Source organism: Heloderma suspectum, chromosome 2 (assembly GCF_057233095.1).
Source record: "Heloderma suspectum isolate Gila_16-S chromosome 2, 16-S_ref, whole genome shotgun sequence".
Classification (NCBI taxonomy): domain Eukaryota; kingdom Metazoa; phylum Chordata; class Lepidosauria; order Squamata; family Helodermatidae; genus Heloderma; species Heloderma suspectum.
In genome coordinates this window covers 99,012,860-99,035,596 of record NC_139459.1, presented here as the reverse complement: position 1 = coordinate 99,035,596, position 22,737 = coordinate 99,012,860, and the positions used below count along the sequence as shown (strand labels likewise).

The following is a 22,737-nucleotide window of genomic DNA, read 5'->3' as shown; positions in this document are numbered from 1 at the left end:
TTTTCTGAAGTTTTACAGTCATAATGCTACAGAATCAAGTGAGATATTCAATAATTGTTACAATCCAAAGTTTAAATGTATCCAAACCTTCGCATGGTAGGTGTGATCACCATCTTGGAAATTGATAGTACCAAATGCATCAGTGGGGCTTGTCTTTGTGTCTGTTTGGACAGACCATTCCTCATTCTCTTTCTCCCTTGCAGACTGAAAGACAGGCCAGTCATAATCTATCCCAAGATGGTCACCAATTAGCCGTCCACAGCAACATCTCAAATAAAAAGACAAGAAAGCCGTTAACTACAGCATCAGTTCAATGAATGACATAATACTGAGCTATTACATATAAACACTGACTTGCGTAATGTATTGTATTATAATGCTATTAGACATTTCTGAAGTTTTATAGAAATCCTGAATAACTAATCCACAGATCTTGCTGAACATCTTGTGATGTCTGAAAGATCCCGTTAAAGTTATAAGTAAAATGCAACCAAAGTAGATATCCAATGTTTCTCTTCGATATTGCACAATCGATCCCAGCCGCACATGGAGGTCTTTGGAAGGCAGCATGTAGTTTATCGCCCACAGCAGGATTCCTAGTAAATCTGTTGGCAGCTTATTGAAATATACAATTAACAGTTTTATTAATAAAGAATGCTCATACAGTAATTGCATCTCAATTAAAAGTAAGTTGTGCCCATTCTTTATTTTAGAAAATACAATCTCCAATTGTTCATGGTCTTACCGGATTAAGTTCTGGCATACTTGGCATCCTGCAGGACATCTAGAAAAAAGCATCCGTTAAAAATACCAGTACATACTTAAATTGTTTTATATAATGATGTCATTCATAAAAGGTAACGCATGCTGTTTAGCAAAGACATCTGAAAAGGCTGTAGTGGATTCTTTTCTGGCATTGCGGCTCTGCTCCAAAACACCTTATGCATAGCTGTGACCTGCATTACCCAAGGACTGTATGTACCAGCCACTGGTCTGGGGAGGGGAATGGAGAAGGTGTTTAATTAAGTTTTCATCATACACACTCAAACACAGACTGTACTGACCACCTTGTAGGGCAGGGATGAAGAATCTCTTTCAGCTCAAGGGCTGAATTCAGTTTCAGAGAGCTCTTGGGGACTGCATCCCAGTGGTAGGCGGGGCCAAAGGCAAAAGGGGTGGGGTCAAAATACAGAACATGCCAGCATATGTTCCTGCCAGTAAGTCAGCCTTTGGAGAGTCACCTTTTAGAATGGGGCAAACTACACAAAACCCAGGAAACCACCAAATGATTGGTGCCTCGGGAAAAGGGGGTGGGGCCTGGGAAAGGGGGCATGGCTGACTGGGGAACCCCAGAGGGCCATATGGGACCACAGGAAGACCAGAGTTCCCCATGCCTATTGTAGGGGCTGTATGCATAGGTTTAGCCCAGCACAGATAACCATGTGTGCAGCCCCAAATATTGTTGAACTTGTTGCATTTTTTAAAAATCCTGGGTAGCTCCTTTGACATGCAGGGTCAAATGGAGGCAGCACATTTGTATGTGCAGATTATCCTTGCTAGTCTAAGTCATCTGGCTCCAAGGCAGGAAACAATATGTTGCACAATTCTATTTTAAAATAAAATGTTTAAAATTCTTTGAAAAGGCAGGTCATTCATTTGAGTATTTCACTGCAGGAGTATCACAAGACAGAATCACACTTTTCACTTGAAATCTGGTTCACATAATCACTTGGCTGTACAGAAAGCTTCATATGTGAAAATGCAATAGTACAAGAGAACAGCTTCACATTTAGACAAAAAAGCCACTGTTTCTAGCTTCCACTTCCTAATTGTGCTCGCAACACTGATTTAAACAATTAATAACAGATACCGCATCAATACCAGCTCAGATCACCTGTATTGTATCTTATAAAGTAATCCAAAAATCAGATACCATAAAATCCCCATAATATCAGTTACATACAAGAAGATGGCAATCTTATACTTAAATTACTTTTCAATGAAACCAGACATAATTTAGTTGGGCTGTTCTATATTGGCTAATGCATACAACAGAGCAATTAAGATAGCTGCCCTAGATAGTTGGACCAACTTTAATATATAGCATGTAGTATCTTCCGTTTCTATACTCATCATCATTTTCACCTTGGATTTATTCCAGCTCTGCTAGGTTAACCTTTCAACTTTGTGGCTGTCACTCCTGGTGCCATCCAGCTGCTTTGGACTTCAACTCCCATTAGCCCCAGCTAGAATGGCTAATGGTCAGGAATGCTGGGGGTCATAGTTCAAAACATCTGGAGGACACCATGTTTGGGGATGCTGCTTTAAAGTGCTATGAAAAGAACTGGACATTTCATAATCCCCCAAGTCACTTGTGATGAAGGTATTTTTTTCTTCCTTCAATATTTAAGCAAATATTAGTGTAGGACAGCCATCCCAACCTGGTGCCCTTCAGATGTTTTGGACTTCAACTCCCATCAGCCTGGCCAGCACTGCCAATGGTTATGGAGGTTGGGAGTTGTTGTCCAAAACATCTGGAGGCCATCAGGTTAAGGAAGGCTGTTCTAGGGCGGAATGGCTGTTTTGGAAATATAATACTCATGGATTACATGCTGGTAATATACCACTTGCAGTATCCTGTATAAATTGGTAGTCTGAGAAGTGTGCCTGCTAATTTAAGGGTATGAAGAGAAAGAGCAGGAAGTATAGAAAAAGAGCAGGAAGTACCAAGTTAAAATATGGCTACAGTTAGTTAACTAAAGTTGTATTTATGTTTGCAGCAGCTGCAAATGTCTATATTTACTCATATAATGTTGACATTGTTAAAGTGGGAATTACATGTTTTTTACAGAGCTTCTGTCTTCTTGTTCTATCTTCTATGTTGTACAATTCAATCAAAACAAAATGAAGCAAAGTACCTGTGAGGATCTTTGGAACTTGGTATGATTTTTGCACACTCTCTTTTTCTGAAGACGCCTTCAATCCAAGATTTCTGGGACTAAACAGAAATAATACATCTCAAAGAATTTACCTATACTTTGGTAGGCAAAAATAAGCAACTGTTCCATAATAGCTGCAGTAAATTCTGCACATATGAAGCATCTTGTAATATTTTCATCCTGATGCATAACTGAACAAAGTTACTGTTAAAATTGTGCCTGAGATCAGTTTGTACCAGGCTTCTCCAACCTGGTGTCCTCCAGATGCTTTGGACATCAAAGAATCCCATCAGCCCCAGGCAGCATGGCCAGTGGTCGTGAATGTTGGGAACAATAGTCCAAAACATTTGAAGGGCACCAGGCTGGGGAAGTCTAGTTTACACAATCCTTTCCTTCATTGTGTCAGAGCACTGTAGATTAGTCTGTGCTGATTTCACCTCTAGAGGTCACTTTTAGAGTTGAGAATTCCATTTCACTAACCTGTACTTAGAGAAAGGAAGAAAAGCTCACAGTCTTCCCAATAGAATGAGATAGTACCAGCTATCACTTACCAGTAGGGATATACAATCCTAGGAAGATTAACCACCTGCTATTCCTTTAGCAATGACAGCCACAGAGGAAGATTTATAGGAGAAATTCCAACCTAGCAACAGTCTAGAACACAGCTTTCCAAACTGTGTGTCACGACACATTAGTGTGTCGCCACCAGCAGTGTGTAGATGTGTCGTGCAAAAATTGTGCGGAAGGGCACCGCGGAGTTCCCTTACTCACGTTTGCTTCGCTTGGTCCCTCCCCCAGAACTTCCTAAAGCAGCTAATGTTAAAGCAGCTTAGCTGCTAAGGCTTAGGTGCTTTAACATTCGCTGCTTTAGGATCATGTGGCGTCTTGATGCAGGACGCACGTGATTGGCGGTGTTGGAGTGGTACGGTGAGGAGTGTGGTAACGCTGGCTGCATGAGGAGTGTGGAAACGCTGGCTGCACGAGGACTGTGGAGAATTCCAAGTTAGCAGAGCAATTAGTCGAGCAATTTGCAATCAGCTTGGGTGAGTGGCTTCCCCACGTCCTCGGTGTGGCTGCAGGGCAGCGGGGGAGAACAACGGCCCGCTGGACGCCCCCAGAGCAGGGAGGGCTGCGCTGCGCAGGCGAGGAGCTTCGAGCCTGCGCTCCCCAGAAAGGTAGAGGTGCGGGGTGAAGAGAGGGGAAGGGAGGCACTGCCCTGGGAACAGAGCTCGGCCGACACCGGCGCGGAGAACTGGCAGCGGCTACCAGCCCTGCGTGGTTTCGGGCGTGCCCTTCGCGGACTTCTGGCCAAAGTACCACACAGGTGGAAACACCACCTGGGACTGCACCGAGTGGGCCGTCCACCATCTTGGCCAGTCAGAACGGAGCTCAGTTGATTTCTGCCATTTATTTTTATTTTTATTCTGCTGTAATTGTGGATTAACCACCCACTGGCAGTGTACCACCGGAGAGTGCTGGAACTGGACTCTGGACATAGGCATTGCAAATATTTACAGCAGTATAGCCTTGTAGTGAGACATATATATTTACACCATTTTTGTTGGACGTTTGCTTCTCTACTTCATGTGTTTTTGCAGCTGAGCTCCTACCTGGGCCTATGCGTCCTAATATGTATTGTAAATACTTTAGTTAATTTTGTTTATTTTTCACATTTTCTCCTGGTCCTGATTCCTATCTTTATCTCACTTTATCGCTGTGGGAGTGGAGCGCAGGTGCTGTTATTTTCATAAGAACAAACAGAGAAAGATAAGCACTAAAAACATGAAAGTATGGTACCAAATAAATTAAAGTGTCATTTTACCTCAAAACACTGTCATTTGTCAGAAAAACCAGTAGGATACTTTATTGAGCTTTCAGAATCTATAAAGAAGCAGTCTGCATCATTCACAAAGAGAATGAAGACATCAGAGAAAGCTCAAAAGGCAAGTTACTTGGTTGCTCAAATAATTGCCAGAAACAAGGACCCACACACTATTGCCGACACCACCATAAAGGAATCTTGCTGTGCTATTGTTCAAACAATGTTTGGGCCCGAATTTGAGATAGAAGTTAATAAAATCCCTTTGGCAGATAACACAATCGGAAGACGTATTCAAGACATGTCTGATGACATTAAGCAGCAAATGAAGGATATTTTTCAAGACGATAATATGATCTTTACATTGCAATTAGATGAAGCAACAAATGTCAGTGGGTTAGCACAATTATTGGTTTTTATACGCTTCATTCATACTGACAGAATTATTGAGCAATTCTTGTGTTGTCTAGAACTTCCAATGAGAACTAGAGGTGAAGATATATTTAAAACTTTTGATTGCTTCATGAAGGAAAATAATTTGCAATGGTTAAATTGTGTAGGAATATGCACAGATGGCGCACCCTCAATGGTTGGTTCAACAAAAGGTTTTATAGCTTTAGTAAAGAAAGAGAATGAAAATCTTATAATTACTCATTGCTTTTTACATCGCGAAGTGCTAGTCGCGCAAACCATTGGAAATGAATTAAGAAAAGTTTTGGACAAAGTGGTTCAAATGGTTAATTACATTAAAAGTAGACCTCTTCAATCAAGATTATTTGCTCATATTTGTGAAGACATGGGGGCAAGGTTTAAAAAGCTTCTACTACACACAGAAGTTCGTTGGCTCTCAAGAGGTCAAGTGCTTTGTCGTGTATATGAATTGAGGGAAATGATGCTTAAACTTTTTGAGGAAAATCAGCAGAATGAATTCTGCGATCTAATTCAAAGCAAACTTTGGTGCACAAAATTGGCATATCTTGCTGACATATTTGAACATTTGAATAAAATAAACACCAGTATGCAAGGAAAAGAAGAAAATATCTTAACAGCGGTAGATAAAATTTGTGCTATGAGAGACAAAATAGCAATTTGGAAAAGGAAAGTGAAAGAAGGAAATTTTGAAATGTTTTCCAAAACTGCTGAGTGCCAGCTAAAATGTGATATCAGCTCGCTAATTGTTGACCATTTAACATTGCTTGGAGAGAAAGTTCATCATTACTTCCCAAATGTTGAAATCCAAGACTATGATTGGATCAGAAATCCATTTCTTTCAACTGCAATGAGGAATTTTTCACTTATTGAAGAAGAATTAGCTGACATAAAAAATGATCGAAATCTGTTAATGATGCATGAACAGGGTGACTTAGACAGCTTTTGGATTCACATTTAAAAAATGCATCCAAACATAGCTAAAAAAGCATTAAAAATTCTTCTGCAGTTTTGTACTACATACATTTGTGAAGTATCCTTTTCAACGATGGCAAAAGACACTGAAACGTGGAAGCTTAAAAATGCTTGATGACGAAATGCGAGTGTCTTTATCTAATATTCCACCAAATATTGAAAAGCTGTGTTCATCCCATCAACCTTATACATCCCATTAAAATGGTAAGTAGTTATTGGTGTTATTCAACTTTTTTAAATTCTTGCACATATTTACATACTGTTACTCATAAATGACAACAATGTATGTTATTATCTTACAAATCATATATTTTTAAAAATATAAATGAAAGGTTTTCATGAGATATGTTGTATCCCCATACATTTTGTTATTACAATTTATGTATGTGTCCATATCTCTTATAACGGGTTAGTTTAACCTCCGGTTTGCTAGTAAAACTGAGTTACCGTGTCACGAAATGATGCATGTCTAAAAAGTGTGTCACCAACACAAAAAGTTTGGAAAGCTCTGGTCTAGAATCTTGTTTGAATACCCTCTGCCTACTATTAAAATGGAAACAAATTTTAAAGCCAGGTAGCAAGAAGTCATAGGGGCTTCCAAACAAAACCCCTCATATACTCAGTGAATGGCTGCTTGTCCCATGGACAAGGGAACACCTCCCCTTCCCACCCCCAGTGCCGTTCCCAGGCCATGCATACACACACACACACACACATGCACCCTCGCACACCCCGCCCCTGCCCAGTGCCATGTTGTTAGGTCTACTGAAATCTCAGTATATCTACTGAAATATATGCTGATCTACTGTGTGCATGCTGATCTACCGAAAATCCCAGCATTGTGGAAACCATTGACAGCGCTGTCATGTTTTCTTCATCATTTTTAATGTGGATTGAGGCTTCTTGCAATTACTGGCCTTTTAATCATTTCCTCTGCACTCCTTTTTGTTGAAGTGACTTCTCAGCTAGTTGCTCTAACACTGGCAGCTGCAGCATTCCTGAATTTACCCTTTAATTAACAACAAATTAGGCTAGAATCCTTCTCCTGACATTATGTTTTAACTTATTATTAAAATGAGATGGCTGGTGAGAAGGCTATGTAAGTACCTTAAAATCATAGAATTAGAGAGCAATCCTATGTATGTTTTCGATGTTTCCAACATTCTAATGTTTCGCATGTTTCCAAACATGCAGTCCTATGCATGTTTAAGACAGAAAAAAGTCTTACAATTCCCAGCATTCCCCAGCCAGCATTCTGGGAGTTGTAGGTCTTTTTTTCTGTCTGAACATGCACAGGATTGCACCCTCAATGACAAAACCCTGCCAGCAGTTTTACAGTTTATCAGGGGAGGGAGATGTTTTAGCCCACAACTCACATGATTCTTCACCATTGGCTATGCCAGCTAGGGCTGAGCGGGTTGTAGGCTAAAATATCTGGATGACCACCAGTTGCTAACCCCAAATCTAAACAATCAGACACATGAGAGAAAAAAAGGAAAAACTGGGTAAGGAAAGACAATGGCTACACTTTTTAATGATCTCAGTGAATTAGAGAAGGCCTGGAAAGACATAAGTCTTGAGGTACTTCCTCAAGAATGGTTGGGACTGAGTCACATGGGGGATTTCTACATGTATGTCGAGATACTTTTGTATGGAGAAATATTAACCCATGCAAGACACCACCTACTCTGAAGTCCATTTTGCCATCTCATCTGCTGTTTAAAAGAACTACACTTTAGCCCTCAGGAGCCAACCACCAGGGCAGAAGAAGAAAAAAAAAAAATAGCTGCTACAAGCAGGTAGGTCATGTGCACCAGAACTTGATATGCTGTTTGTTATGCCCTAGCTTGATTTCATTGTTTGGGCTTTCCACCTTAAACCATACTTGCTTTAGCAATTGTCACAAAGCTGATCCTAGACTAGAAGTCAAAACTTTTTAATGCAGTACACTAATTAAACACTGATGAGCAAGGGATAACATATATTTAGGCAGCTCTAGCCATAATTTCACTAAATTCAAGTCTCCACGAGTATGGACATAAACAAGCATTGTTCAGAAATTGACTGGCAAACTGGAAAAAACTAAGTTACAGCATAAATACAACCATTAGTATTCCAGAACTGTTATACCACAAGCTTATCCTGGGGTGAAGATAGAGTTGCCAACTAGATGGCTTTCATGTCAGTCAGACCCAGTTTTTTTTATTCCAGGGCCCCATCTATATGGCACCGCTTTGACCTCCCCCCTATCACAACTGTGCAGCAACGCAGCTTCGAATCACCATGCCCTGCAATACACTCGCGACGTACTGTGTGCTTCCCTAAGAGACTCGCTGTGCCCATTTTTTGCCATTATACTGAAATGTGCAACTGTGCAGTCCCATGAGTGCAACACTTCAGCGGCTGTTTGATATTTCAGGAGCTCTGCTGTGTCTTTCTGGCCCTGTTTTAGGTAAAAAGTGGGTGCTTTGTGCTCCTTCATTTCAACACCATCAGTTTGTCAGTTCCCCAGCCTGAGACTCTCGTGATGGTTTGCACTCACAAGCGTGAGCGCTATGTGCCTAGCCATCACTCCGAAATGGTGGCCAGAGTGATGTTGGCCCTTCCCAAAGACACCCTGCCCTGGCCCTTGGGTACTGAGTCCACAACTGTTGCGAAGATACGAAGCTGCAAAACTGTGTGAAAGTGTGATTAAATAAATGAAAACTGTGCCTCTAACTGTGCCTCTAACTGCGCAGCTGCGAAGGGATGGGGGAGTAAAGGGGCATCACAGAGTGATGCAGGCACTACGCACGCCTACAACACACCCACTGTAAGATGCAAAGTCAGTTTGGGGAAGGAACAGACGGCCCGCAACTGCAGGGGAACCCGCAGCAAACCCCAAAAATTGCAGTAAAACGACTCCTTGGAATTCCGTTTTTTCCGGGCAAAAACCACGGATGGCTGCAAAGGCACAACTGCGTCATCTATCACAATGGACCTTGACTCGCACCGCCCTGGAGTAAAAACCCAGATGAGGCCCAGATGACAAGTTAAAAAAAAAAAAAGTTTAAATGCTGCCCAATAAGAAATTATATTTTCATAATAAGGTTGGATAATTCTTATCATGAAACAGAGGAACCTCAGACAACACTTTATCGGTGTAATTTCATATAAATAAATAAATTAAAAAAACTATTTACAAATAAGAGCAAATATATCTCACAGTTTTTGGATGTAACCCAAGATTACAGATTTATTGATTGGGTAATGAGATTAAAAATATGTTTGTTTATGAGTGTTCTTTAGATCCATCGGTGATTTGGGGGTGGGGGTTATCTTAAGGTATAGCTGCACCACAGGATACTGTCAATCTTTATTACAGTCAACAGATCATTAATACATCATATTAAATGTATACATATCAATAAAAATATCGATACATATTTATATAATAAATGAAATAAAAATACCTATTAATACTTAATAAAATACAAAATCTGTGAAAAACTAAACAGTAAATTTGTCTCCTCAAGGAATATGATCAGACAATCAGAAGTGGTCTAGTACAAATAACCAGATTCAAAAATTCAGGCACTTGCTCTGTGATTGGCTTATTGATGACCTGGAGTAAAATAACCATAAGTCCGGCCAGGGAAGAACTGCATGATGCAGAAAAGACATTAGGTCTTTTCTGGCCTCTTGATAATAGCTACAATGGAATAGAACATGCAAGATGTACTACACCACAACATTGTTACAGGGACAGCACCTATTATTCATTGGGGTTCAGTTTACACAGGATACTGAAATAGTGATAGTATGCATGGCAATCAGTTACAGATAGAAGTTAATCCACCTACAATTGATGAGTGGTGTGTAAGGATTTTGGACATGACCTTTATGACCAAATAGACTAACATAATAAAGAGTTAGAGAAGGAAAATTAATGGATGATGGTATATAGAAAAATGGAGCCTCTTCATTTTGTATTGTAATGAAAGAGTTCAAAGTGCAGTTCAACCTTACTCTGTTTTGGGATAATCTTACAATTACCTGGATATAATGTAATGTGTTATTTTATTATAATTATTCTTATTATCATTTCTGCTATTTTTGTAAAAAGATGTGTTCATTGTATTATACTTCTGTGTTATCTGTTTTGTTAATAAATAAATGAACAGGGGGTACATAAAACAGGGAAAAATTAAGTGCAATGGCCATATTGGCTATACAGTAAACTGATGACCAATTGATCACAATATATCCTTCTGGAATGAAAAGCCCTCACTCTTTTCTTCAATCTAAATTGCACATTGAAGCTAAGTGTATTAGCTCCTAGTGAAAGTGTACTTCATACATTATTTACAGGCAGTGTACAACATTATCATGACCTATATAAATTGACAATGCATACCCAAAAGGGAACATTATTTCAGGGAGTAAATATGAGTTTTAAACAGATTAAAAAGACAGAGGGACATCGTGTTTGCAGGGAGAAACTCAGGACAAATAACTGCACCCTCAGCACTAATTTAACATTGGCGCATTGCCAGCATTAGCATCATGCTAATGCTGGTGACTCTGTTGTCATAACAGCTAATATGCACACGTAAACTCCAATTACCTGCTGGCTCAGCAACTCCTAAACATTCTTGATCTGGAGGATAAGTTCCACTGAATAAATGTAGCCTTACTTTCTAGGAGCTTTTAGGATTGGAGTTACAAGATTGGGCCATTATTTTCTATCTCAAACGAAGGTGTGTTAGCAAGTAGAATTGCAAGTGATCCTGTTCATCCTACCTTTAAATGTTCCAGGGTATGGGAAAGGATGAACCCTTATACTCTCCCCTGCCCTGCCCCATTCCTTCTCTTGTTTCCCTTGGTCACTCTCCTCCTCTACCTGCTGTGGAGACAAACCTAGAGGCCTGCTTGCCACAGCAGGAGAAACTGGGCAAGAGGTACTAGGGGCTTTTTCCTCTCTTGTTGCCTCAAGAGTTTGAGGGATAAGCAGGACCTTTGACATGGAAGATGGGAATGTTACTTGTAACTGGGGTTGCCAACTGTTTTCCTGGCAGGCCTCTTGTGTTTAACAGCTGATTCACAAGAAGTTAGCTGGTGACGTTTTTTCAAGCACTGAGACAGGGCTTCTTCACACGGAGCTTTTATCCTCCTATTGAGATTGCTCACTCACAGAAGTTTGTGTGTGGGCCCTTTATATGATGCCATTAACCTTCAGGGTGCAAAAAGAGGAGCTAGATCAATGAAACATATGGAAGACTCCGATGAGGGGGGAAACAAAGCATGTGTAAAGGGAGTCCATTGTGATCCTGCATTTAAAACAGAAGCAGAAAGCCCCCTTTTAAATGCGGGGTTTTAGGCTGTAGAGCATGGGTGTTGCTAGGTTCTTAAAAGATCCCGGGCACAGGCCCATAACACAAATTTGCACGTATATATATTTATATAATTCCAAGTCTAAGTGGACCTCTAATATGTGTGTGTGTGTGTGGTGTGCATGTGGTGTGCTTACATGTGTGCATAGATTACATACATACATAAAAAGTGTGCACTGACCCACTGGCCCACTTCAACTCAGACCCCGATTCAGCATTTTGGAAAACATCCCGTTCACGTGATAGGCTACGCAAATATTTGCGTAGCCTATCACATCAAAAAACAGGGATGCAAATGGCGTACTGGACGCCGTTTGTGGCCGTAAAGCTGGTAGATTAACCTAAATGCAGCTGTAAATGGCTGCATTTAGGCTAATCTACCAGCTTTACAGCTGCAAATGGCGCCCACTACGCCATTTGCACCTGCAGACTTACTTATACAGTGGTACGGCACGGCAATGGCTGCTGGCTGCCCATATCAACGAAATTCTCCAGTGAAGCGGAGCTGGCAGCTGGCACTGCAGAACTGACATGGAGCGGAGCTGGCTTGGATGGATTCCGGGGGGAGGGAGGTATCGCCTCCCCTGCAGACAGATTCCCCCCCAGAATGACAGGTAGGGAATCTGCCCATCCCTACTGCTCGGGCCAGTTTGTAGTCAGTCCACTTCAGCTCAGACCAGACCTGAGTCAAGGTTTGGAAAAATGAGTCTTTATTCTTCCTGTTGACTACCATGGGAAATTAGAAAAAAAAACAAACCTGTAACTTTTTTCTCTTGGTGAGAACTGGATGGTAATTTCAGGCATAGTAGCCCCCTAGAAGGGGATTACACCTGCCCAATGTCAGAAAAAATAGGTGCAGGGTTTGTATTTTGATTTTCTTTTAAAGGGAACTGCCAATAACATTGTTCTTCCTTGGAAGAATTGGATAAAAAATTTCAGGATTCATTGCCCCATCAGAGGAGATGATACCTGACAAATTTCAGAATGATAGCCACAAGGGGTTTTGTGCAAGGGTGGCCTTGATATTTTGAGGTCTCCAAAAGAGGACATATTTTTCTCTCTATGTTGTGGATCATTGTTCTGAAAATTATAGACAGTCTAGAGTTGTCCCTAGGTAAGAAACCAGCAAAGTTTCAGAAGGATAGGTACAGCAGTTCATGTGGAAGGGGAGTTCTCCAATTTGGAGGAGGGGGTGATTTGCTCTCCCTTCCCTTCAGCCCCTCCCAAATAGTTTTGGGGTAGATTGGTTTCTGAAGGATATACATGCCTGCACATTTGGAATTACTAGAATTTATTTACATTTCACCAATGTCATTTACATTTCACCAATGTAACATTTCAACATTTACATTTCACCAATGTCAGCAGCAGGGGAACATGGGTGGGAAGGTGCTATTGCACTCATGTCCTATTTGTGGGTTTCCCGTGGCATCTGGTTGGCCACTGTGTGAACAGAATGTTGGACTGGATGGACCTTGGTCTGATGCAGCATGGCTCTTATGTTCTTAAATAGAGAGTGCCTCTGAGCATATGCAGAATGCTTATCTTTCACCACTGAGCACTTACATTCTCCCCCTACCAATTCTATTCCTCTCCATGCAACCATCTCTCCTCATCCTACCATCCTCCAGCAACTCTTCATCAAAACAGATGTCTTGTTTTGTGCAAATCTCCTCTACCTCCTCTCTGTTACGCACAAACTCTCATTGTATCTTCCTCCCCATTACTTCATTTGTGCCAAGACTTCACCAGAATTCAGCCAATGAGTCTGTTTTCAAAACTAAGGCTAAGTTATGGAGAAACTCTGAGCATGTACTAAGTGCCTTTCCCTCACCACTGAAGCTAGAGTTCATGCAAAACCACCCACCCACCCCACCCCACCCACAAATGACAACACATGCATAGGACTGAGCTGAAAGGGTAGTCAGTTCATTAGCTGGAATCGGGTAGGCATTGTATTAAGCCTGCAGTACCATACTCACAACTCAAGACTTATTTTTGAGTAAACATTCAGAACATCAAGGTGCAAACCTCCCTGCAAAAGCAACTTGTGCTGGAATCCTATGCACACTTTCCTGAGGGTAAGCCTCATTAAACATAATGGGGCTTCTGAGTAGGCATAGGATTGCATATATGAGCAGTATTTATCTCCCCTCCACTTAAAAAAAAAACCAAAAACTCCTATTTTTATTAAAGCTTTCTGTTCATAGAAACATAGGAAGCTGCCTTATACTGAGTCAGACCCTGGGTCCATCTAGCCCAGTATTATTGACACTGACTGGCAGCAGCAGCTCTCCAGAGTTTCAGGCAGGATTCTTTCCTAGGCATACCTGGAGATGCTGGGGGTTGAACCCGGGACCTTCTGAATGCCAAGCATGTGCTCTGCCACTGAGCTACAGCCCTTCCTACTGCTGGATAATGGCAACTGCCAAACAAAACAGCCCTAACTTTGTTTGTCTGCAACCATATGAACCCACTCTTCTCAAAGACTTGAGTGAGGAGAAGGAGAAAAACTAACCCTCCTGTCTTTTTGTATAAAGTCAAATACAGTTCAGAACTTCTCTTGCCCACCGAAGAGAATTCTCTTTAGGAATTCCCCAAGATACACCCTGGATGGAATAAAGAAGAGAAAGAAAGGATAGGGGAGGGAAGGAGAAAAGAAGACTAGTGATTGGAAATGGGGGGGGGGGGTAGAGAGAATTCCCTAAGCCAAGTGGCTCCTTTCAGAGAGGTAGTACTTCAGAGGAATTTAGGAGGCTGTGGAGGGTTTGTAAGGATTGCATGTACTTACATTAACTTTATGAGGTGAGGTGGCTGAGGGTTTTTTCTAGCTTTTTTAAAAATTCTAGAACCTATTTAAAAGCCTCAGCAGTTCCTCCATCATGACGCCACATAGTCCTAACCCTCCTTTTGGAATAATTTGAGTCCTACAGCTATTTAGGAGAAAATAAAGTAGAGGGGGAGAAAGACGTTTGTGGGGGCTGATTGGATCCTTTGCTGTACTGAAGCTACTAAACTTCTGCAAAAGGCAAAGGTTCTAGTTTGGGGCAGTGAAATCAGATGCTATGTGAAATACCAGTATTTCACATGGAGCTCTTTCTTCCATTCCTTTTCCCTCTTCAAAATTTAATTGCAAGCAAGCTCACAACAGTGGGCATGTAAGAGCAGAAAAGTAGAGGGACAGAGGTTTTTTGCACCTGAAAAAAAACCTACACCAGAGATTAGAGATAGTGACCTCCTAATGGTCACCTTAAACACCTTCTGATTAAGATCTCTAATCCCCTGTGTGGCTTGACAGTTTTTACTTTTTATTTTAGTCTTTGAGAAAAGGAAATTTTATGCACAAAAGCCACTGGACCTGTCTGAAATTTGGCAAGTTCAGTCAACTCCAGAGAGGCTGCCAGTTCCCCAAATTCCATGCACTTATGCACAAAAAAAGTATAGCTCTTTACTTTGAGAGATTTTCTTGAAAAAAGCAAATTTTACCTGTGGCTAGCACAAAAGCCACTGGACCTAACTGTCTGAAATTTGGCAGGCTCAGGCAGCTCCAAAGAGGCTGCCCGTTCCCCAAGTTCCATGCATTTATGTGGAAGCACAAAAAAATTATAGCTCTTTGCTTTGAGAGATTTTCTTGAAAAAAGCAAATTTTACCTGTGGCTAGCACAAAAACCACTGGACCTAACTGTCTGAAATGTGGCAGTTTCATTCAGCTCTATAGGGGCAGCCAGGTCCACAAAGTCCATGTACATATGTGGGAACCCCCCCCCCCCACTTTAGCTCTTTGCTTTGACAGTTTTTCTTGAAAATAGCAAATTTTACCTGTTACTAGCACAAAAACCACTGCACCTAACTTCCAGAAGTTTGGCAGGCTCAGGCAGCTTCAAAGAGGCTGCCAGTTCCCCGAATTCCATGCACTTATGCACAAAAAAAGTATAGCTCTTTACTTTGAGAGATTTTCTTGAAAAAAGCAAATTTTACCTGTGGCTAGCACAAAAGCCACTGGACCTAACTGTCTGAAATGTGGCAGTTTCATTCAGCTCTATAGGGGTAGCCAGGTCCACAAAGTCCATGTACATATGTGGAAACCCCCCCCCCCATTTTAGCTCTTTGCTTTGACAGTTTTTCTTGAAAATAGCAAATTTTACCTGTTACTAGCACAAAAACCACTGCACCTAACTTCCTGAAGTTTGGCAGGTTCAATTAGCTCTATAGGGGATACCAGGTCTCCAAAGAGGAACCCTGCCAGAAAGAAGAACAAACACATATTTGGCAATTCTGTTGAAATCATCACTGCTGAAACTAGTGATGCCAGGTGGCTTGTTTTAAAGGATTGTTCCTTCCTCCGTCAGCACAGAACAAACATCTTAACTTGTTTTGCAACCTAGAACAACACAGTCTATTCTCTTGAATATACTGCCAAGCCATGAATGCTGTTATAGGTCTCTCTTCTTCATTCACAGTCACAAAGGCAAAAGATTCAAAATACACAATCACCTCTTGAACTACTGAAGCCACAGAACCAACAACAACAAAAAGCCATTTAGCTCCCCCAAATACGACTACACTCACAGCATATGCTACATTGCTTCTACATTTCCTTCCTGCTTCAGCATATCATTATGGCAACAAGGTTAGCAGGATGGCTAGGCCAATGTGAAAACAGATGGAAAGTCAACTGCAGACGGGAAGAAATTAGACCAGCAATTTTAAGATGCTCTAATTTCAACCTGGGCTGCTCACTGGAAGGACAGATACTGAAGCTCAAATATTTTGGCCACCTAATGCGAAGAGAAAACTCCCTGGAAAAGACCCTGATGCTGGGAAAGATTGAAGGCAAAAGAAGAAGGGGACAGCAGAGGATGAGATGGCTAGATAGCATCACCGATGCAATGAATATGAACTTGAGCACACTCCGGGAGAGAGCGGAGGATAGGAAGGCCTGGCGTGCTATGGTCCATGAGGTCACGAAGAGTCGGACACGACTTAATGACTGAACAACAAGAAGAATACACTAAAGGGACTAGTTAGCAGCTCCAAATTCACCTAATTGCACAGCTCTAATTGCACAACTTTTTACCTTCACTTGAACTTTCATCTTGTCCAGCCGTTGCTCTCTTGCTTCTTGGTCTGGGACTCTGCAGGTCTGGGCTGTGCTCATAAAGCAAAGTTTTACATTCTGTTTTCCAGTCCCTGAAGCTCCTGCAGGAACACCAGTGTACGCAGGAGGAAAGAAAGTCCATTCAAATCTCAAGAAATACTTTGCTTGATCCTTGGACCACACTAGAGGATGGTTAATGTTCCACTTTCCCCTATCGGTGATTGGCAACTGTCTTTATGATGTGGGTTCTTCCGAGGACTCTGTAGGTTACATACCAAGGCTCTGTCTTGCACAACACTTAAGCATTTAGGCTAAGGTGCGTCATCCATTTGTGATAGCTCTGCTTTATGCAGTTTGTTCTGTTATAAACACCCAGCTGGTGTCTCTCCACCCCAGATTAACCCACAACTCTTGGGTTAAAATAATAAATGGGAGGGAGTAACGTTTCAAACCTTTTGGAGCCTTTACTGGGAACTTGTCAAGCAGGGTTGGGCTGGGCCAGCCGGCCAGCCAATCTCAGCTTTCAGTTCGAATGGGGGCTCGTGTGTGATGGTATAGCTGCTGTCATAGTTTTGGGATTCTCTGCAACACATTTAAAAGCCAAGTAGGCAAAAATATTTTACTTTAAGGTCATGAACTGTGACACAAAACTGGCTTGCCTTGTGCTTTCCAAAAAGTAGAGATTTTTCAAGGCAAAAAAAAAGGAAGAGGAAAAGCTGTCTGAAATAGATAAGTCACTTTGGCATTGCTGTTATTTCATATCTGCTGGGGCATCATTTATATAAGGATTCATTGGAGTCTCCAGAAATAAGCAGCTAATACTTGATGTTTCAGCCATAAGTATTTGCACATACATAGAAAAATAGAAGCATATCCTTCTCTAGAGATCAACTCACATCCGATAATTTATATTGTGTTGCAGTGGTTGATATTGCCTATTTTGTAATTAATTTGAAATGTTATAATGTTAGTATTAGTGAAATGATCTGTTTGGGTTGTTTATTATTGTAATGATGTACTACTGCAATTGATGCATTGGTATGTATTCTTGCTTTTATATTGCTGTTGTGTATAAGCCATTTGGGGCACATTTTATAGGAAAGTGGCATACAAATTAAATGATGATTTCTTGGGTATGAACTCAATGGTACCTTCTCAACTCCTTAAACAAACAAAAACCCAAACAAAACCCAGAAGGCCATAGAAGTCGAGGCATACTGGAAGAAAAAAGGGCTCTTTAATCCTTTTCCCTCCAGTATTTATTTATTTGATTTATATACCACCCAACTGAAAGCTGCCCTCTGAGTGGATTACAGTCATAAAAACCTGAAACAGTACAACCACCAACATAATACAGCCAATGTAAATATTGAAAAACAACATTAAAATATTAAAGAGCCAGCAGTAAAACTGATATTAAATACAGCAAAGACTAAATGCCTGCCAGAAGAGTAAGGTCTCAGCCTTGTGTCTAAATGTATAGACTCCAAGCAGATCTCACTGAGAAGGATATTCCACAGATGGGAGGCCACTACGGAGAAGGCTGCATTCAAAGCCTGTACGAAGTTTTTTTGTTCAAAATCCCCCCCCCCCCCCCCCCCCGGCCATCCCACTGATATTTTTTCCCTGCAGGGGATAAGATTTTGGTTTCCATATCTCATCCCACTGGGGGGTCAGGAGAAGCAGCTTTAATGGGGATTTTTATGGGGAAATGACCAAAGGAGCAAGCATTCCCAGAACATTCTTCTGCTTATAACTCAGGATCACAGCTCAGCTTTGCATGCAGAAAGTCCCAGGTTCAAGCAAGGCTCAGGATGCTGGTGATACAAAAAGCCTCTGCCTAAGACCCTGAAGAGATACTGCCAGTCAGGGTAGATAATCCTGGACTAGATAGACAAATAGTCTAATCTGGTATAAGGCAGCTTCTTATGAACTCACAGCCTCCTGATTTAAAAAAAATATACTTTGGTTTTAAATGGTCTGTCTGTCTATATGTTTTAAATATATATATTGTTGAATGTAAGATGTGTGTCACTGCAGATCTAATTTCACCATCAAGATACAGTTCAACAGAACACCTAATTACAGATCTACCTTATCTTTTAGGAACAGCCAACATGGAAATATACAAGTTCAACCACCTTTCAATTTGATCACCTGAAATTTTTCCAGTCACAGGCCTGCTTGACTGGATCAGTCGACTAGAACCAAAACTGACCACATACAAACTACTGACCTGGGTTATACACACATATTATCACCTGATAAGTGCAAGATCAAGTATAAATGAGACATCACAAACAGAATGCAGAAGTTTATTGTTGAAATGCAAGGTTAATCCTGCACATACTTACAAAGGAGTACTAACCTCTAAAAAATGCACATTCGTCAATTTGTTGTCACATTTACACATGGCAAACTTAGCTATAAGAGCAACCATACTTGGCAAGTTTACTCATGCGTCCCAAATGATTGGTGCTCAATAGGGTTTACTCCTTTGTGCAGCCTGTTGGAAATTCCTAAAAGCAATCCTCTATATTATTAAGGCATAATCTCTTGGCATAATTTCTCTTACTAGTTTCAAAGAATGTACATGTTTTTGGATTTCTCCACGATTTATGGAAAAAGTCCTTTGATATTGAGATTTATTGGTTAAATACCTAAAGGATACTGTTTTTTCTTCGTTTCTAATATTTTTATTTAAAATAATCTGCAAGAATGAACAGCAAACAGTAATTCTTCTTTCTTAAAGTAGTATGAGCAGTAGTTAAGGTATCACCCCACTGATTAGCTTCACTCTTAGAATAGCTATATCAAAAAATTAATGGGCTGTAAACATGCCTTAGATAAGCAACAAACAAACAAACCAGATTTGGAGGGTTCAAGAATTTTCACAATTAGATTTGGCTAAAGTAAAAAATAAAGAAAAAAGAATGGAATGGAAGCCTTATTTGGTACAATTTATAGTCTAAATTATACATCTATAATTTAAGTGTATAATTCCAATTCTTCATCCTGCTTCATGGGTCCTTGTGCTCAATTACAGATCCATAAGCATGTTAAAGTCTCATTCTTAGTGATTTATTGTGAGGACCAAAGCCAACATTTCCTTACATTGGTCACAATACTGCTCTTTTGCCCTAAACTATTTCCATAGTCTGATGGAGAGAGGGTGACTAGCCAAGCTGAACTGAACCTTGAACAAGGGCTGCCAGCGCAAGCATGTTTTCATTTCAACTTTTCCTTCTCCGGTCCTTAACTTTCCATAAAGATCATATTAGCAAATGTTTGTCAGAAATGCATGTCTTCTAAAAAAAGAGAGAGAGCCCACATTCCAACAGTAAAAACATTTTATACATTCGTATTCCAAATGTAAGTATTACCCATATCAAAACTGGAAACATTGCACTAGAAAAGTCCACTTACTTACCTTCTTCATCCTCAACACTAAAACATTTTTGTAGCCTTCAGCCACTGGATTTAAGACCGAAGTTTCCATCTACCTCACAATCAGATAAAGCTTGCTTAGCACTAGCAACTAATGGAAACACTGCTGAAAAGCAATGATTACAAATTTCCATGTGCTTACACTGAAAAGCTTTAATGGGAGAGGGAAAGAGATGGACTCCGAAAACTCTAGTGAAATATTTGTACTGCAATTAAACTGAAGAGACTATCACTTTATAATCAAGAACATGTGACTTTGTGTGGTTTCAAGTTTATATGCCACATTAGGGAAATGGTTAACATTGTCACGTGTTTGAAGTTTGAACAGAAACTTGGTTCAAAATAAAATTTTACCAAAGAAAAGAATTTCAGATTTTCTACAGTTTAGTTTTTTGTGCATTTCTATTGCCACCTGAAGAGTATGGTTTATAGGTGTTTGCTTTATAGTCACCAAAAAGCTATTTGGATTGCACTAGTTCCAACTAGTTAATCTCAATAATATAAAAACAGGGCCGTTCTCAAATGGTAGCAGTTGCCACAAAATAAGTTGCAACAATTATCTTCAGAAAACGTGTTCTTTGTATGTAACCAAAGATATTCTTATAACTTATTGTTCTGGTAGAACTTGTATACTGCAAAAACCAGTTTGTGTCATCATCCTGGGTGAATACTCAGACTGTTCAGGAGAAAAAAATTCAATGCCTAAGTTACAGTGCATGTATAACATTTTTTCTTTTTAAAAGAGCTCTGTCAACACATATCTCCCCCATCCCCACTCTGACACTTATTTAGGAACATAATATTGTTCAAGCAGAAGTGAACATATCAATAGTTCTTGCAACAATGGTGGCTCCTCTGACTATCCCATGGGTTATTTCTGTACCTTCTCATTTTCCCCCAGTGGGTTTTTTCCTACTTTTTTTTTGCTGTGTGAGCTACATAAGGAAATAACACTGGCAAAGGAATAAGCCAATCCAGAGATCCGTGGATAACCTTTCCCCACACCACCAACAGATGATAAACAGGGGGAGGAAGAGAGAAAGACCACATTTCCTTTTCCTTCCCCAGCTAGGAGAAAGATGCAGAGTGCTTCACAAGTATAGTAGTCAGGATACCTGGCCTGGACATAGGGATGAGAAAAAGGCTGGATATCCACATTCAACATCTTCTAGTACAAACAAGGAGGAAGAACATATATGCACACCTGATTGGGCTAAGCGAGGCTGCAATCCTATACCCTCTTACCTGGGAGTAAGCACCACTGAACTGGACTTATTTTGGAGTAGGCATGTGTGAAAAAATGTCCTGTATATAACTATTGTTGTTCTGTAATGTTTGCTTTGTGTGGCAATAATGTATCCGAGTACATTGGAGGCCTTGTTTTGTTACTGTCAAAGGCCTGTGTAGTAGTTGCTTGGTGATATTCTGAAGGGGAAGAGAAAACAATTGCTTTGAGTATTGTTAGATGGGAACTGGATCAGGTAAATTCTATTCTGACTGCCTGGGGATTCTAGCGAGGTGGAAAAGAGCGGTTGGGAAAGGACAGTTAAGGTATGCCAGTTGGGAGTCGGAGAGGAAGAAGGTCCGCTGGTTGAAGTGGGGCGTTTTAACAGGACTAGGAGAAAGCTGAGGAGAAAGTGAATAGCTAAGGCTTGGATAGTAAGCTATCCTTTCTCTGTGAAATAGCCATATGTGGCTGATAAAGATCACCTGTAAGGAGCAGGTGGCTGTATTCTGCCAGGAGGCTGCCCTAACATCTTAAAAAGGTAAAGGTGTCCCCAACCAGTCGTGTCCGACTCTAGGGTGCGGTGCTCATCCCCGTTTCTAAGCCGAAGAGCCAGCGCTGTCCAAAGACGCTTCCGTGGTCATGTGGCCGGCATGACCGAACACCGAGGTGCACGGAACGCTGTTACCTTTCCCGCCGAGGCAGTACCTCTTTATCTACTTGCAATTTCTTTCTTTAGAACTGCTAGGTTGGCAGAAGCTGGGACTGAAGACGGGAGCTCACTCCATCATGCAGCACCCGGGTCTCGAACTGCTGACCTGCCGACCTTCCAGTCTGCAGTTCAGTGTCTTAACCACTAAGCCACTGCAGCCCCTAACATCTTACCAGAAGGTTAAACAAGCAGGCAGCAAAAACCCAGATAAACTGTCCAAGCAGCCAGGAATAGAATAGGAGAAGCTTTGGTGACAAAGGAAGACTGTGCCCAGAAGCTGGACCTGTTTGTAAGGGCATTTGGCTGAGGTGGAGGTTTGGGGAACTTGGCCTGAGGTGCAAGTCATTAGAGGCTTATAATAGCAACAGTGTCTCTTGAGACCTTAAGAACTGTAGCTAAGCTCTCTTGAAAACCCTAAAGTAAATATTACTAATCCTTTATGTGTAAAATATCCCTTTAAATAAATTAATAGTTTATCTTGTCTCTAGTGTTGGTGCCCATCTCTTGCCAAAGCCTCTTATATCAGCTACTAGGAAGTTTTAAAGTATTCTAACAGAACAGGTGGCATCGGAAAAGGGTTAGTTGATGTTATAGTGGCAGGGAGTTCCTTAGGCCCTGAAAAATAAGCACTTTCTATATAAAGGAACCCCATAGGTGGGATTGCCCAGTGAAGGAGCAGTTTCCCCATAGGCGACGGTAGTGCTGGAGAGAGGAAATCCCC

The 22,737-nt window shown here is 41.0% G+C and overlaps 1 protein-coding gene across 1 annotated transcript in view; it reads right to left on the bottom strand.

Moving 5' to 3' along the window:
* The window catches only part of TRPM6 (transient receptor potential cation channel subfamily M member 6), a 119,789-nt gene extending 99,658 nt beyond the window's left edge, over positions 1–20,131 (bottom strand). Inside the window, exons 1-4 of the mRNA XM_084829662.1 lie at positions 20,063–20,131; positions 2,919–2,998; positions 746–784; positions 88–268 (exon numbers count right to left, since the gene is read on the bottom strand). Of these exons, the coding sequence (XP_084685788.1) occupies positions 88–268; positions 746–784; positions 2,919–2,998; positions 20,063–20,131 (369 nt within the window). The remainder of the gene's footprint in view (positions 1–87; positions 269–745; positions 785–2,918; positions 2,999–20,062) is intronic.
* Between the last annotated feature and the right edge of the window lie 2,606 nt (positions 20,132–22,737).